The sequence below is a fragment of the Phaenicophaeus curvirostris genome, chromosome 24 (genome assembly GCF_032191515.1).
Source record: "Phaenicophaeus curvirostris isolate KB17595 chromosome 24, BPBGC_Pcur_1.0, whole genome shotgun sequence".
NCBI lineage: Eukaryota > Metazoa > Chordata > Aves > Cuculiformes > Cuculidae > Phaenicophaeus > Phaenicophaeus curvirostris.
Genome location: NC_091415.1, coordinates 380,494 through 395,354, shown reverse-complemented (window position 1 = coordinate 395,354; position 14,861 = coordinate 380,494). Strand labels below are relative to the sequence as shown.

Below are 14,861 nucleotides of genomic sequence, written 5' to 3'. Positions count from 1 at the left end.
TGAGTTTTCTCGCAGACCGGCAGGGAACAGCTCCAGGATCTCTGTACCCAGCTGCCCAGAGGCAAAGGGCTGTGGATCTCTCTGAAAGAGCCATCACCCTTCCAGCCACTGCAGAGGAATAGAGAGATTTTAGGATTACCAATGGAGATGTGTTATAAAGCAAATAATCACCTGATGAGGCTGCAGCACCAAGCACATCCTAGAAACCTTGAATGAGAGTGAAGCAGCTTTTATGGCTAAATTTAAGAGAATACAAGGACAAAACCAAATTAATAACAGCATCATTTATTAATTTTTGTTTGCAGTGCTACAGAATCTTTTACACGTTGCTTATGTGCAGAGTTCTGTTTGCAGCCTCCGGAAGAAACACAACAGCATTTCTCCCAGTTAGATCAATGAGCACCCAGCTTTGCCTTCTGGGAAGCAGCAGAGCCTTCCTGTCAGCTGCCCAGCTTCTCCTGAAAACAAACAAAAGCCACCTGTGTAGGTGTTTCAGAGAACAAATTCAAGACAGGGTTAAAGGAACTGGCAGAAGAGGACGCGGGATAGAGGGACAGGTGACCCGTCTCCCGCTGCCGCCCTCCCGCTGGCCGATTCCACCCCTCCCTGGGTCAAAGGCACCGAGCAGGGTCTGTGCCACTGGGAGCAGGACAGTGCTTTTTGTACAGCACATCCTTCGTTATTCCGTTCTCATTGAAGGAGCAAGCTGAGCTCCCAAGATGCTGAGACAAGGAATTTAACCCCAAGATGGAGAGGCAGATGGGAAGTTTGATGCTGACTCCCGTAAGATGTCACCAAAGTGCTGAGCAAAGCCGTGCTCAGTGAGCTGGTGTGTGTCTTGGGGGACATTCTGGATATTGGTGATGAGCCAAGAGACACAAAGGAAGACCCACAAACATCCAGACAAACATCTCCACTGCCTTCACGTCCTTACCCATCCGCCGCAGGCCTCTATGTAGCTTCTCACTTGTGGATTTCCATTAATCACACTGACGAATTGGCTGGGATGCACCATGGTTGGGATTTTCTTAGCAAGATGCATTAGCAGTTTCACAGAAACACAGAGGAAAGCTTTCTCGTAGACCAGCTCGGGGTGCTGGTCACTCCAGCTCCTGCTGAGGGAGTCCACAGCAGCCCCAAACCTCTCCATCTGCAAGCACAGAGAGGCCAGTTTGAGCCTGGTTTTCAATGACAGCACGATAACTAAACGTAGGCTCAAAATCCAACCTTGGGGCAAATTCCTGCCTTGCTTCTCCTCCCCACGACTGCAGCCCTGGTGCCCCCCCAGCTTCCTGGCCGTTCCCACCCAGCGCAGGGCGAGGAACAGGACCAGGCACACGTTACCTTTCCCTTGAGGACGTCGGCAAGAGCCTCCGAGGAAACCCTTTCGAAATCCATGTTGCACTGGTCCCCCATCTGCCGCAGGCGACTGGCGATCAGGACAGGGTCGAATGAGGCTGGGGGCTCCTCCGCCAAAAGCAGCGGCCCTGCAGCAGAGAGCGCAGGGTGAGGGGCTCGACGGTGCCTTAAGGGCAGGGAAAGAGACCCCAGGCCGGCAGCCCAGCCTCTGCCTGCTGCCTCCGGAACGCTGCCTTCAGCGGACACTGCAGAGTCGCTGCCGCGAGGACTCAGGAGCGAATGAAGCACAGACCTTGGACAAGACACAGCGGGAAATGTAAAACCAAAGTCCCTAAGAAAGATCTGACAGCCCTTGAAGCGTTCATCCATTTACAGGGAGCACGGGGCCCTGTTCCATGGGATTGTCCGGGTCTCTCTCCTTGCCAGAAGCAAGCGAGGGAGGTCAGAGGAGTGGGAAAACATCCCAGCTCCCTGCAGACTGTAGCGACACGGCAGCATCCATTGGATGCCAAAGTCCTGCCTGCATTCCCCCAGTATCCCAAGGCTGCAGGTCATCACGTGCAGCCTTTGAAGAACACGGGTGTTGTACGCAAGGTCCCTTGTGAGCCAGAGCAGATCACACTCATAGCAACCCAGGTTTGGGGAGGTTTTCACAGAGGAGCAAAAGGCAAACCAGAAATTCCAAGTACATGAAACCATTAGAACTTCTCAGCTAAACTGCTTAAAGGTGGGGGAGCACCTCAGTTAAAGCATTTTCCCCTTAAGGCATCCTGAAGGGAAAATCCCAATCCAGTGCCATTTGCCTTCTCTGAACATTGCCCAAACAAGGCTCAGCCAGGAGCTGCCCGATACCGAAAGCCTCAGCAAAACCATTTCCATGTCTGGCCAAGCATTAAGGAACTGAAAGCAGGACCTTTCAACATAAAGTGGTGGGCGACTTCATCTGAAGGCATCACTTCCTGATCCAGCCCCCTCCCTCCTTCAGCCGCTAATTCATGCTCCGCGCATTCCAATCTGGGGCCAGCGCTCGGCCCCTGTGGCTGCCAGGGCTCTGGGATGGTTGGTTTCTCAGCACCCCAGACAGTGGAAGCAGAGGCACAAGTGCCCAATCCAGGAGAGGAAAACGAGCTACACATGAGCAGGTATTTGTTCAAGCAAAATGACAAAGTCCTGTAAAGCTTTTGAGAAATGGACTTTGCTGTCTGGTGTCAGCAAGATCCCAGTGTCTCCTGGGAGAGTTTAACTGGTTTGTGGGAGAGAAAATAATGGGAAGAGTGATATGAATATGATATCCAGGCAAAATTCTGGGTTTCTGGCAGCAATTGGGTACCAAGTACTAAAGTACCCAAATGATACTGGGAGTTTTGGGAAGCAAAGACCGCATTCTGACTATGTGTCTGCAGCTGTTTTTATCCAATAAGCAAAATGACCTTTGTTTTTGATAACGATGGTTAAAACTTGCCCCGCTGGTTTGGAGCAGGTCACTCGGGATCTGCAGACCCGTGCAGAGGTGGCAGCCAGGGGCACTTTCCCTGCTGCCAGCATCCACAGCCCCAGAAGCAGAATGCGGCTGCCCAGCCTCCACAGACCATTCCGGGCTGCCAGGAATGAGTGCAACGGGCTGCCCGGCATTCTGGCAGCTTTACCTTGCTCTCTTTTTCCCCAAAACAGAGATGGCTTGGAAGCAATGACAAGCCTGTGTTTTAGGAAACCCAACAAGCTGTTCCTTACAGGGGTCAGCCAAAGCGCTGCTCTGTCACAGCAGCAAACAGACCGCTCGCTCCTCCCGCACCAGCCCTACCTCCCGAGTCCATCTCCAGGCTCCGGCAGCTGCTCTCCTCTTCACCCAGGAGATCGAAGAACAAGGCTTCCACTACACACTCCGTCTGCTCCTCAAAGGTGGCCATCACAGCCCGTCTACCCGCTGCGGAGCTGCCGCTCTTTGCAGGTGAGCTTTGCCTTTGGATTTTGGCTTCTTTTTCCCCAGAGCAGCACAGGTTCTGGGAAGAGCGTGGCCCCAGGTTCCTCCCCAGCACAGCGCAGCACAACAGTATTTGCTCTCTGGCATCATTCAAGCTATGGGTGTGGTGTAGTTTCAAGATAAGCTATTCCTGTCCAGATCAGCTGAAACATGGATTTACAGGTTATCAATCACAGCCAATGTGCTCGCCCATCACGGTAATTTGCCGTATGAGACTGAAATAAATTGTTGCACAAGTGCTCCTTAAAGCCTTCCTTCAAGGAAGCTGAGAGGGAAAATCCCCGTTGAACACAGAGGTACGAGTGGACTGCAGGTCTCTCCAGATCTATAGTAGCGATCGGATGCCTCCATCCCACAGACTTCAGAGCTGAACAAACAAGTAGTCCAGAAAACAGCTGGGATTGAGTTACATTTTTATTGGGAACATCAGGAATAAAACCTAAATCCTGATGTTTACCACGACAGCAGCGTTTAGGCAAGCACAGGGAAGGCACGCTGCAATTCAGCCATGAAAAGAAATCACAAATGATGAAAACCCTTACAGAACAGGGTTAGGGAAGCCACCACCCCTCAAAGGTGTAAAACACAGCAGTGACAAGGAAACTGTTCAGGACACAGTACGAAGTCCAACTCTCTGTAACTTTCACAGTGCTATTGACATTGCTCTTCAAAAATTAGGTCCCAAGGCTGGCAAGAGCAGGTTAATGACCTGAACAGCAATTCTTCCATTCTGGTGTGAGCAGACGGCCGACGTCACGCAGGCTACACAACGTCACGCACACACACAAAAGACCAAGAACCAATCACTTGTTATTTGAGTTGTTTACAATTGTCATGAAAACCTCTCCAAAGCACATCCCTAGATTTTGCTCTTCTCTGGTTCCCTCAGTCACGTTGGTGCCTTGTGACAATCACCGCAGAGGTCACCACTTCTGTGACTCACGGCAGGCGCAGTGAGCTCACTAATCACTCCTGCCCCTTCCCCAGCGCAGAGGGGACAGACCCTTCCCCTGCCCCACTCCCAGTGGCAGCGATCCCATATCTGCAGCCGCCTCCCTGCCACGTGCACTTCTTGGCTGGGAAAGCGCTGCCGACACTCCCGCGGTTCACACGTACAAAACCAGCAGCAGGCATGGCAAAAGAAGCCAGAGAAATGAGCTTTTCCTCTGCCCCGAACAATCATCCTACTGGCAGTCCAGAGCAGTCAGGACTCCAGGCTGGCAACCGCCCCGATCACCGTCCTCAACACCAACAAAAAGGCCTGCAGCGCCTCTGGCTTGGCCTCGCTCTGCTTCACCAAAACCTGCAACTCCGAATCTGCCGCCTCAAGCAAGAGCTCTGTCAGGAAGAGGCAGCCTGCGTCGTCCTGAGCACTGAGATAAGCTTTCCACGGCTGGGTGCCAGCTTTGCTCATCGCAATAGTCTGGATGTGGACAACGTGGAGAGCTGTCTGTATGGCATCCGGATGAACAGCCCCACACCAGGGCAAGGAGAGGTGGCAGCTCGCATCCAGGCTCAGCCAGGTCTTCTCAAACTGCTCTGCGGTCACATACAGATCAGGAACTAAGGTCAGGCTGCCTGTATCAGGATTAACCTTGAGGACTTCTTTGCTCCCTTCAGAAATCAGTGACTCTGAAATGAAACCACAAACACGTGAGATGCAGCGTACAAGATGCAGCTCCCTGTTTCAGAATGAACATCTTATGGAGCCACCAGATGAAGGCAGCTGGAACCACAGCACCTTTGGCAGCATTCCCTGGGCTCATGGACCAAAGTCAGCTTCCTCAAAGGACTGTGGTCTTCTTCCAATGAAACCCATATAACAGCATCTACTGCCTAGAGGAAAACAGACCCCAAATGGAGGTGAGGTGGCTTACCTGTGCCGCTGCCCCTGGAGTCAGGACATGGAGGACAAGCATAAGAGGGTTCCAATGGTTGGTGAGCAGTGATGAGGGCCCAGCGTTCTTTGCCATAAACAGGGGCAAGAGTATTGAACTCTGAAGCCCATGTATTCACAGATCGTTCAGTTTTGTCTTCCAGGAGCCCCAGGGAGGGGTCAGACTTGGGGCTACACAAGACCCGTTTCACTTCTTCCACCCCAGACTGCAACAGGCGATAGTAGAACAATCCGCGGTCTCGTACTGCCATATCCATCTCCTCCTCTGGGAATTAGAGAGACGTGATTTATGGAGAACTCCATCACCCAGATTTCCCTGAAGCAGTAACCCTTAATTACTAAGAGCAGATTCCCAGGGACACAGCGTGAGCCTGTTGCAGACAGCCAGGGGCCAAGCAGCAGCTGAAGCGTAAAGCCACCCCACTTCACCATCTCAGATGGTCTCCTCATAGCTGGGATGCTGACATTAGGTACCTATGCACTGGGTACACAGCCAAACCTGGCCTGAGAAGGCCAAACCACAGCTTCAGAGCAACAAGGGAAACCCACCTATGCAGTAGTAGAGCAGCCTCCCCAGCATGTCCTGACACTCAGCAGGACGGGACAGGAAAAGTCGCACCAGCGCTGTCAGTAGCTCCATCTTCACTGCTGGGAACAGCTCCGATTTCACATTCTCCACAAAGTCCTCTAAAACATATGGGGCATTTGGTACTTTCTCACCATGTGCACCCAGGAGCCAGATCAGTGCTTGCTTGCCCTGCAGGGACCACAGGAAAAATGGTAAAGAGGTGCTGTTTACCAGACATTAACAACATGAACCAAACAGACACCAGAGAACGTGCCTGCTGAAGGTTCCTGATCTCTGCCTGCCACTTGTGAGTCAAGGGAAAGCCCTGCAGCCTCTGCCTATCCACCCCCGAGAGCTGCCAGCCCATGGCAGAAAGCCATCCTACCTCGCTGTCCTGGATGGCATCCTCACAGCCAGGCAGAGCCCGACACACGGCATCCGTGCACTGGGGACACAGCCAAACCAGGTCCCGGAACACTTGGACCACCGCTGCAACGAAACAGAATGCTCAGCATGCCCAAAGAGTTACAGAACCACCACAGGAGAAAAAAACTAATTCAAAAAACCCAACTACAGAGCCTTTGCAAAGCTTAGCTCGGGAGGCAAGAGACCTGCTTGTGACTACAATCTGAGACACCATACTTCAACGTCCCATGATACATTTGTCAGAATAGAGTTGTGCCAAGAGTAAAATAAAGCACTGAAACTTCAGGTTGTTCCTCTGGCTGCTGGAAAGTAGCCTCTCCACTGGACATTCCCCGCCTTTGAACAGACGCTGACTCACAATGCTTCAGACGCACAAGGTTAGAATGACAAATTAAAACTAATGCTAATTCAAAATAAGTCTCATGAACTTCAGGTCAAAACTTTAAAGGCTCTGCTGCCTGCTTACAGGAATGTCAGCAACTTCGAAGATTGAATTCCACAGCTGAGTGCAAGTGTGTGACTTCCAAAACCAAAAGCAAGTCCATTTAGATGAGAGGGCAGCAACATCAGTGATGCAAAGTTAGACCTCAGGGCAGCAAGAGAGAGAGAAGCCCTGGTACAAGTGAATCAGGCTACTGTACAAGGAACAGAAGTCACAAAGATTTAAAAGACACAGGCCAGAAGTCCCAGTCAGGAAGAACTCAAAATAAGGTCTATTAACCATTCTGGCCCTTATAAACAGTCACTAGAATGTCTCTGCTGAGGCCCTTGCTCCCTAAGTCAGCAGGTAGCAGCCAAAACGGAGCCTCCACACCAGACAATGAATGCAGCCATGACATCTCCCATTCGCCACAAAGAGTAGTTCCAAAGGAAGGGAAAACCACACTGTCCAGACACCCTGTATGCCCCCGCTTCCCCAGGAAGCCTCCCACCTGAAAAAGCCAAGTACAAAGCCAAGGGCTTTTCAGAGCCCAGGTTTGGGATCAGAAGCCCCAGCAAGGCTGTGTCCTGAGAGCACAAGCCAGGCACGCATCCTGCAGATGATTACCTGAAGTGATGTGTTCCTGCTGAAGCCCCAGGAGCTCTGTCAGAATCCCCACACACTGCTCCGTGTATGTCCTAGCTATAGTGCCTGCAGGGACAACAAAGGACACAAAAGTCAACCTTTTATCAGAGTGAAATAGGAACTGCGAGCCAAAACCGTTCATCAGAAGCCCGCTTTAAAGAAACAGTCTCTCTCTTTTCCTTTTAGACTACCATTTCAGAAAGTGTAAACTGAGCCTGTTGCCCACACGAGGGACACCCTCCTTTCTCTGGAGCTGCACCTCAGAAGTTGAACTTATTTGTAAGCATCACACATGAGAAACTCGTTTCAGCATCCCAGGCTTTTTTCTTATGAACACTACAGAAACTCACCTATTTCAAAGCTAACAAAACCAAAACCAACATGCCCCCAATCACCCTAACTCTGCCCCATCACAACTCACAGAAGCAGCAGGCATCCTCCTACCCACTATACAGTTTCATTCAACACTGTAAGGCTTATCAGTAAAATGAGATGATGCAGTTCTATTAGAGCATCTCATCAGCAAACATTTGAATGGGATTAGAGGACAATACGGGCAACCTGGAACAGCGCAGTACCAGGACTTCTGAAAGACCTGGCGCAGCCCTGGTTTAGAAACACACTCCAACAAAACATTCCTGGGGAGGCGAAGGGCTTCACTGCTTCACCCCAGCCCAGTCACGTGGCATTTGCCCAGATGTGCTCCAGCAGAGGAAGGGCTGGGGCTGAGGCGGGAGACAGCCCTCACCTATGGCAAAGATCGCCCCTTGGGCAAGCTCCACCGACACATCAGTGCAATAGCCCTTCAGCTCCTCCAGCACCTGCTGGACGTTCTCATCGTTCACCAGCTCACACAACACCTCCATCTTCTGGCATTTGATGTAGTAGGGCTCTGAATACGAACAGAAGAACTTCTTGTAGTGGCTGCTGAAATGGCCGGGAAGGCTACCAAGGATCTGACGCACGTGGCAGAGCGCGGTGAAGCACAGCTCCCTGCTCTCAGATGTGCAGGCAGACAGCAGCGGCCCCTTCACCCTCACCAAGACATCTGCCTGCACGTGCGGGTACTCCCTGGCCAGCACCAGGAACAGCTTGGTGGCTGCCATCACAACACTGGTGCTACTGCTTTTGAGATAGCCGTCCAGCAGGTTGAGTATGTCAAAGAGCTCCTCCTCACTGCGGGGCTTGTAGCGCAGAAGGAAGGTGAGCACCTCGCTTTGCCCCCACTGATCCAGATCGGCCATCCTGCCAGGAGAACAAACAGAAGTCGAGAAGCACACAAAGAACAGTGCTTGTGCAGAGGGAGAGGCAGAACATTTAATATTTTCAAGCAGTGGATAAGTTACATATCTTTCAACAGACTGCAAAGGACGTATTAGAATATACCTGTCCCACAGATATACCATGTATGCTGTCACTAAACCCCCCCGACCTAATGACACCAACTTACAATTCCAAACCAAACCAGCAGCTGAAGCAAAGACTCCCTAGAAAAGCAGGGTATCTTGGACTTCTCTTAAAATCTTAGCGTAAGTGTTTCTCTCAGGATGGGCATCACCATCCTTGGGTGCCTGACTCTTCCCTGCCAGTTCCGGCAAGAGCTCAGAAATACCTGCTTCACTAGCATGTGAAACAAAAGAACAAGAGCAAAGCTTCCAGCACCACCAAAGTAAACAAACCTGTTGAGGAGATGATGGGCAATAGGTTTGTTGATGACAACTCCTCCCTCCTTCTTCAAGATCTCTTCCAAGGCCCTCAGACAGTTCACAACCACGATAGGATCCTGATCGCGAAGCAAGCTGTACAGCTCATTCACCAAGGCACCATCTGCAAAGAGGCAGAGGCCTCTGTATGGAATTCTGGTTTAATCAGATCAATCACTCAGGAACAAAAGATAGGGCTTGAACTGGTAGAAGCGCTTAACAAAGCCCCCAGCTCTGCAGTAACCCCTGTCCCTGGCACAACTTCTCCCTGCAGGTCTGTAGGTGCGAGAATGACCCGTGGTGACCGGGGAGTGCGGAAAGGGCCCAGTGACAGTGGGGATGAAAGGGGAACCACAATGTGGAGCCCAGCAGTGCATGGCGTTTCATCGATGGCACGACATGCAGCAACAGCCCACTGGCCTCCTTCTGCTCTCTTGCAGCCCAGCCAGCCCAGAGGCAGGACGACGAGCCCAGGACCAACCACAAAACACTTCCAGAAGCCGCGTGTCCCAGTTCCAGGGCCACCGCCTCCTCTCCAGCACACAGCTGCTCCACTCACCTACTTCGCAGTCTCCCTGCAGCTTCAGCATCTTGGCACAGCCCAGCACAGCCGCCCTGCGTACGTAGGAGGCCTTGTCCCGCAGGCCATTGAGCAGAGGCTGCTGCAGGTACTCCTGAATCCCGGGAATCCTGTGGGCAGGTAGGCATCAGCAGGACCCCCATGCCACTGCCCTGGGCCCCTTCCACCATCCATCGCCTGGGACCCCCTTCTGCCCCAGCCCCACCACCACCCAAGACCCCCTCCTGTCCTGGGACCCTCTCCACTGCCCGAGACCCCCTCCCAGACACCCCCGCCCCGCTGGTGCCCCTCGCACCGTAGTCCACACATGCTGCGCAGGGCGAGCCCTCGCACAGCAGGGCTGGGGTGAGCGCAGTCCCGGCGCAGCGAGTTCACGGCGAGCAGCGCGAGCTGCGGCTGCCGCGGCGCCTGTGCCCGCACGAACAGCCACGACAGCTTCTTCTGTGCCAGGTCTGCGGCCGCACCGGCCTTCACCATCTCCGCGAACAGCGACGACACCTCCGCGCCCTGCGACATGTGCCTGCCACGCGGGTCAGCGGGCTTCGACGGAGCCCGACTCGCTCCTGCCACCCCCAAACCACTGTCCCTGCTGCCCGGAGCCCCACCGACCCCAGACCCTCATAGACCCCGACCCCCGACCTCACTGCCCTTCCTGGAGCCCTCTTACCCCAGCCCCCCATCGGCCCCGACCCACAGGCCCCCTGCCCCTCTTGCTCTCGGAGCCCCACTGACCCCAGACCCACATAGACGCCGACCCCAATTCCCTTCCTGGAGCCCCCTTACCCCAGCCCCCCATTGACCCCGACCCACAGCCCCCCCTACCCCTCCTGTTCCCGGAGCCCCACTCACCCCAGACGCACATAGACCCCGACCCCACTGCCCTTCCTGGAGCCCCCTTACCCCAGCCCCCCTGCCCCTGTCGTTCACGGAGCCCCACCGACCCCAGCCCCTGCTGCCCCGAGCCCCACTGACCCTCTGCCCTTCCCGGAGCCCCACCGACCCCAGCCCCCCACCGACCCCGACCCACAGCCCCCCTGCCGCTGTCCTTCCCCGAGCCCCATCGGCCCCAGGCCCACCCCGATCCCCGGCCCCACCGCCCCTGCCGTCCCCAGACCCCCACCAACCCCGGCCCCGGCCCCCCTGCCCTTCCCGGAGCCCCCAACCGGCCCCCAGGGCCCCATCAACCCCCGCCGCCCCCCGCCCCTCATCCCCTCCCGGTACCGGACGACGCGCAGCACGGCCGCTCGGTACCGCGCGGGGTCCGCCTGCACGTGCGGGTTGCCGAGCGCCCTCCGCAGCTCCCGCACCGCCTCCTCGCCGCCCAGGTACGGCATGGCCGGGCCCCCCGGGCCCCCTCCGGCCCCCCCGGCCCCACAGGCCCCCCTCCGGCCCCGCTCCGGCCCCCCCGGCCCCACAGGCCCCGCTCCGGCCCCCCCGGCCCCACAGGCCCCGCTCCAGCCCCCCCGGCCCCCCCGGCCCCACAGGCCCCCACAGGCCCCGCCCCGCGCCTGCGCCGCCGACACCCGCCAAATTCGCGCGGGGCCGGCGCGGGGCGGCGGCCGCGGGGCCATGAGCGGGGCGGCGATCCCCGGGACGCCCATCGCCGTGGATTGCTGGAGCGTGCGGCGGGCGCCCGGCGCCAGGCTCTTCTTCCTCTCGCACCTGCACGCGGACCACACCGCGGGGCTCTCCAGCACCTGGAGCCGCCCGCTCTACTGCTCGCCGCTCACCGCCCGCCTGCTGCGGCGGCGCCTGCAGGTCCGGGACCCCCCCCCCCACCCCGACCGGGTACCCCCCCTCCGACCGGGTACCCCCCCCGCCCCCCCTGCTGCCCAGGCGGCTGCAGGTGCGTGGCCATCAGCCCCTAGACTCAACATCCCCCACCCCGACATCCCCTCGTCCCCCTGCCCTGCCCGCCGCAGCAGTGGCTACAGGTGTGCGGGTACCGGCGCCCCCCGACCCACCGCCCTGTAACCTGCCCCCTTCCACCCCACCTGTTGCACCAGTGCCTGCAGGTACCATAGGTATCGACACCTCTGACACCCACCGCCCCCAGCCCCGACAACCCCCTCCCCACCTACTGCTCTCCTGGCTCCAGGTACGTATGACCCCCAGGCACCTGACTCCCCGCCCCAGCACCCCTCTCCCTGCCTGCTGTACCGCCGGCTGCAGGTAAGTGCCCCTGGGAGACCCCCGACACGCCCAGCCCCACCGACCCCTGCCCTGACACCCCCCACCTGCTGCACTGCCGCTCACTGGTACGTGGGCATCGACATCCCTGACCGTGACACCCCCCAGCCTGGCCCTGACACCCCCTGGCCCCACTGCCCCCACCTCGCCTCCGGCACTGCCCTCCTGCCCTCACACCTCCCACCTGCTGTGCCAACGCCTCCAGGTACACACGCCCTGCAGACCCCTGCTCTGACCCAGCCCCACTGACCCTGGTCTGACTGCCCCTACCTACCCCACAGGTGCCACCGTGCTGGATCCGGCCACTGGAGGTGGGACAGAGCCATGTGGTGGGCGAGGAGGTGACGGTGACACTGCTCGATGCCAACCACTGCCCCGGCTCTGTCATGTTCCTCTTCGAGGGTGCCTTTGGCACCATCCTGTACACAGGTATGGGCAGTCCCAGTACCGTACAGCAGCCCTTGGCACCATCCTGCACACGGGTACGGCGCAGCCCCTGTGCCGCCCTGACACCCTGTCCTTGCAGGAGATTTCCGTTACACGAGGAGCATGCAGGATGAGCCGGTACTGCAGGGACGTCACATTGACCGCCTCTACCTGGACAACACCCACTGCCACCCACAGCGGCCACTGCCCTCGCGACAGCACGCCACGCGCCAGGCCGCCCACCTCATCCGCTCCCACCCGCAGCACCACGTCGTCATCGGTGAGTGCCACTTCCCACCACCGTGCCCACCGCTCGGCCGGGGCTCCTGCTGCGCCCCAGCCCCAGAGCGCAGCTCACGGCTCTCCCTGCAGGTCTGTACAGCCTGGGGAAGGAGGCACTGCTGGTGGACCTGGCTGTGGAGTTTGGGACCTGGGTGGTGGTGAGCCCCTGGCGCCTGGAGCAGATGCGTCTGCTGGAGCTGCCTGATGTCTTCACCACCGAGGAGGGGGCCGGCTGGATCCGTGCTGTGGATGTCGCTGAGATCCGCTCGGATACCCTCGTCAGCTGGAACAAGCTGCACCCCACCATTGCCATCGTCCCTACCGGCAGGCCGGTGAAGGTCACCCACCCCAACATTCACGCCATTCCGTACTCAGATCACTCATCTTTTTCAGAGCTGTGTGAATTTGTGGAGTGGCTGAAGCCATGCTCAGTCATTCCCATCGTGAAGGGCAGCATGTGCCAGGCTTACTTTCAGAAATACTTAAGTTGTGCTCCCCAGGCACTGCCTGATTTTGATGTCCCAAAGCCTGTGCACGAGTCTGTCCACCAGCAAAGCAAAAGGAAGGGGCAGGAACCCATATGTCTCCTGAAGACAGTGGCACGGCGCTCTGCACCCCGAGGAGTGGTTTATGAGTCCCCTGAGAAATATGAAGAGTCCACAGGTGTTGAGGCTTCTCAGCAGAACTGCTGTAAGTCAGCACGCTCAAAAGGAGGCTGCACTTGTGACATGGGCAAGGAGACAGGAAAGGAAGAGCTGAGCAGAGAACAGCCAGGAGGAGCAGGGGCAGCCAGCGCTGTTAGCCAGACTCCCGCTACCGAGGAGCATTTTCCCACTGGGCTTGCAGAGCAGTATTTACTCAGTCCCTTAAACATCCTAAAGCAGGATTCCTTGCAGAAATTTGCTACTGAGGAGTACTTTCCCACTGGGCTTGCAGAGCAGTATTTACTCACTCCCTTAAACGTCCTAAAGCAGAATTCCTTGCAGAAATTTGACAAGCTGGTAGAAGATTTCTTGAGGAGGGGAGAATCGTCTTGAAAAAATGTGCGATGCTTGCAGTGAAGATACAGGTGAGAGAAGGGATTATGGGTGTCTCGCTCCCACATCCCATTCTCTGGGCATAAGTTTCCCATCAGGAGAGAGGAGTTCAGCTAAGGGCTCTACTTTCTTTACCTCTTTTTAGATAAGGAGGAAACTAGAACTGGATTTTCTCAAAAGATATTTATTTATCTATCTCTAGATCTGTTTGGTCTCCACACTACAGCAAGGCAGTGCGGTCCTGCTGCGTGTCTACCTCCTGCTGGCTTTGTGCAGTGACTTCCCTGTCTCCTGTAGCATAAAATGCTGCCAGAGGACTGAGCTGCAGAGGGCGTGAGCTGCCCGCAGCCAAGGCAGTTCATGGGGTTGGAAGGAAAGAAGCAAGGGGGACTCAAGAGAGCCCTAGCAATTCTTGTCTGTTAGTAATTCTTCTTGTACGTCTGTAGTGCCTCATTGACAATGACCGGTTCATTACAAGGTGCATTACAAATATTTATGTATTAAGGAAAATTTGAAAAATGGTGCTTAAAGAAATCTAGAAAATGCAATGCATCGAAGTGTATTAATGTATTTTCTATCTGTTAATCCACTAATGCCTCCAGACAGTGCTGCCTCAGGCCAGCCGACTGCAGCCAGACCCAGCTCTGCACTCTTGAAAGCACCTCACATCGGAAGTGAGGGAGCGGTCTTTTGTGGAATGCAGAAAGGGCAGCTTAGGCTTCTTGCTGTGGTCTGTATGGCCTTGTTTCCTGGGGGTTTCTGTGTGGATTATTTGCTAATCAAAAGTAACCTGCAGAGCTGCATCAGGTCAGTGTGAGTAGAGACACCTGCATCTTCTGTAGAACCAGAGGCTGCCAGGGAAATAACTGTGATGCTTTAGTGTTTGTATGCTGCCTCGGAGATGCACACTGTTAGTTTAATGTTGAAATGTGAATCATTGACAGGCAGGCGAGGGGCGCGCTGCCTGAACTCCCAGATTCCAGGTCCTGTGCTCTCCATTGCTTGGAAGGAATGCCTGCCTCCTGAGTCACTGCTCCATTTAGCTGTGTTGCAAATGCCCTCAGAGATCTGGTGCATTTCATCACTGATGTTTTATGGCGTCCGCCCTCTCCTCTTTTATTCTTACCAGCCATTCTTATCAATCATTTATTTGAGTAAATAAGGTCGAGAATCTCTTGGAGAACCTCTGGGCAAAGAAGTTGTACATGTTAATTCTTTACAGAGGCAATTCTGATCCTTGTATCACACGTAAAGAGGTGAAACCTGCAGACACTAAAGAAGCTGAGCATCTGCGCCCAATTTCTGAATGCTAAGTTAAAACTGCAGAAATGCTGTCTTCTGTTACT

General features: G+C 55.5%; 3 protein-coding genes across 3 annotated transcripts; 1 reads left to right on the top strand and 2 right to left on the bottom strand.

The window, feature by feature from the left end:
• Positions 1–271: 271 nt before the first annotated feature.
• Positions 272–3,351, bottom strand: BCL2L15 (BCL2 like 15). The gene is made up of 4 exons (XM_069875892.1): positions 3,161–3,351; positions 1,345–1,487; positions 935–1,150; positions 272–458 (listed from the first exon to the last, which is right to left on the bottom strand). The coding sequence occupies exons 1-4, from the start codon at positions 3,264–3,266 to the stop codon at positions 441–443; spliced, it is 483 nt and encodes a 160-aa protein (XP_069731993.1). The 5' UTR covers positions 3,267–3,351; the 3' UTR covers positions 272–440.
• Positions 3,352–3,736: 385 nt separating this feature from the next.
• Positions 3,737–10,925, bottom strand: AP4B1 (adaptor related protein complex 4 subunit beta 1). Its single transcript, XM_069875836.1, has 10 exons — positions 10,802–10,925; positions 9,876–10,100; positions 9,560–9,690; positions 8,977–9,124; positions 8,046–8,542; positions 7,280–7,363; positions 6,191–6,294; positions 5,787–5,994; positions 5,218–5,502; positions 3,737–4,972 (listed from the first exon to the last, which is right to left on the bottom strand). The coding sequence occupies exons 1-10, from the start codon at positions 10,912–10,914 to the stop codon at positions 4,545–4,547; spliced, it is 2,223 nt and encodes a 740-aa protein (XP_069731937.1). The 5' UTR covers positions 10,915–10,925; the 3' UTR covers positions 3,737–4,544.
• Positions 10,926–11,146: 221 nt separating this feature from the next.
• On the top strand, positions 11,147–13,639 carry DCLRE1B (DNA cross-link repair 1B). Its single transcript, XM_069875838.1, has 5 exons — positions 11,147–11,338; positions 12,052–12,199; positions 12,297–12,476; positions 12,569–13,350; positions 13,441–13,639. The coding sequence occupies exons 1-5, from the start codon at positions 11,150–11,152 to the stop codon at positions 13,513–13,515; spliced, it is 1,374 nt and encodes a 457-aa protein (XP_069731939.1). The 5' UTR covers positions 11,147–11,149; the 3' UTR covers positions 13,516–13,639.
• Positions 13,640–14,861: the final 1,222 nt, after the last annotated feature.

What these genes read in the sequence shown, in the direction of transcription:
- BCL2L15 (XM_069875892.1), bottom strand. Translation starts at nt 3,266, where the DNA reads ATGGCCACCTTTGAGGAGCAGACGGAGTGTGTAGTGGAAGCCTTGTTC. An exon ending in CCTGGAGATGGACTCGGGAG is followed by an intron (nt 1,488 to 3,160) that starts GTAGGGCTGGTG and finishes TCTCTGCTGCAG; the next exon opens with GGCCGCTGCTTTTGGCGGAG. An exon ending in CCGACGTCCTCAAGGGAAAG is followed by an intron (nt 1,151 to 1,344) that starts GTAACGTGTGCC and finishes CTGTGCTTGCAG; the next exon opens with ATGGAGAGGTTTGGGGCTGC.
- AP4B1 (XM_069875836.1), bottom strand. Translation starts at nt 10,914, where the DNA reads ATGCCGTACCTGGGCGGCGAGGAGGCGGTGCGGGAGCTGCGGAGGGCG. An exon ending in GCAGGGAGACTGCGAAGTAG is followed by an intron (nt 9,125 to 9,559) that starts GTGAGTGGAGCA and finishes GCCTCTTTGCAG; the next exon opens with ATGGTGCCTTGGTGAATGAG. An exon ending in GCCCATCATCTCCTCAACAG is followed by an intron (nt 8,543 to 8,976) that starts GTTTGTTTACTT and finishes TTCTCCTGGCAG; the next exon opens with GATGGCCGATCTGGATCAGT.
- DCLRE1B (XM_069875838.1), top strand. Translation starts at nt 11,150, where the DNA reads ATGAGCGGGGCGGCGATCCCCGGGACGCCCATCGCCGTGGATTGCTGG. An exon ending in TGCTGCGGCGGCGCCTGCAG is followed by an intron (nt 11,339 to 12,051) that starts GTCCGGGACCCC and finishes CCTACCCCACAG; the next exon opens with GTGCCACCGTGCTGGATCCG. An exon ending in GCAGCACCACGTCGTCATCG is followed by an intron (nt 12,477 to 12,568) that starts GTGAGTGCCACT and finishes CTCTCCCTGCAG; the next exon opens with GTCTGTACAGCCTGGGGAAG.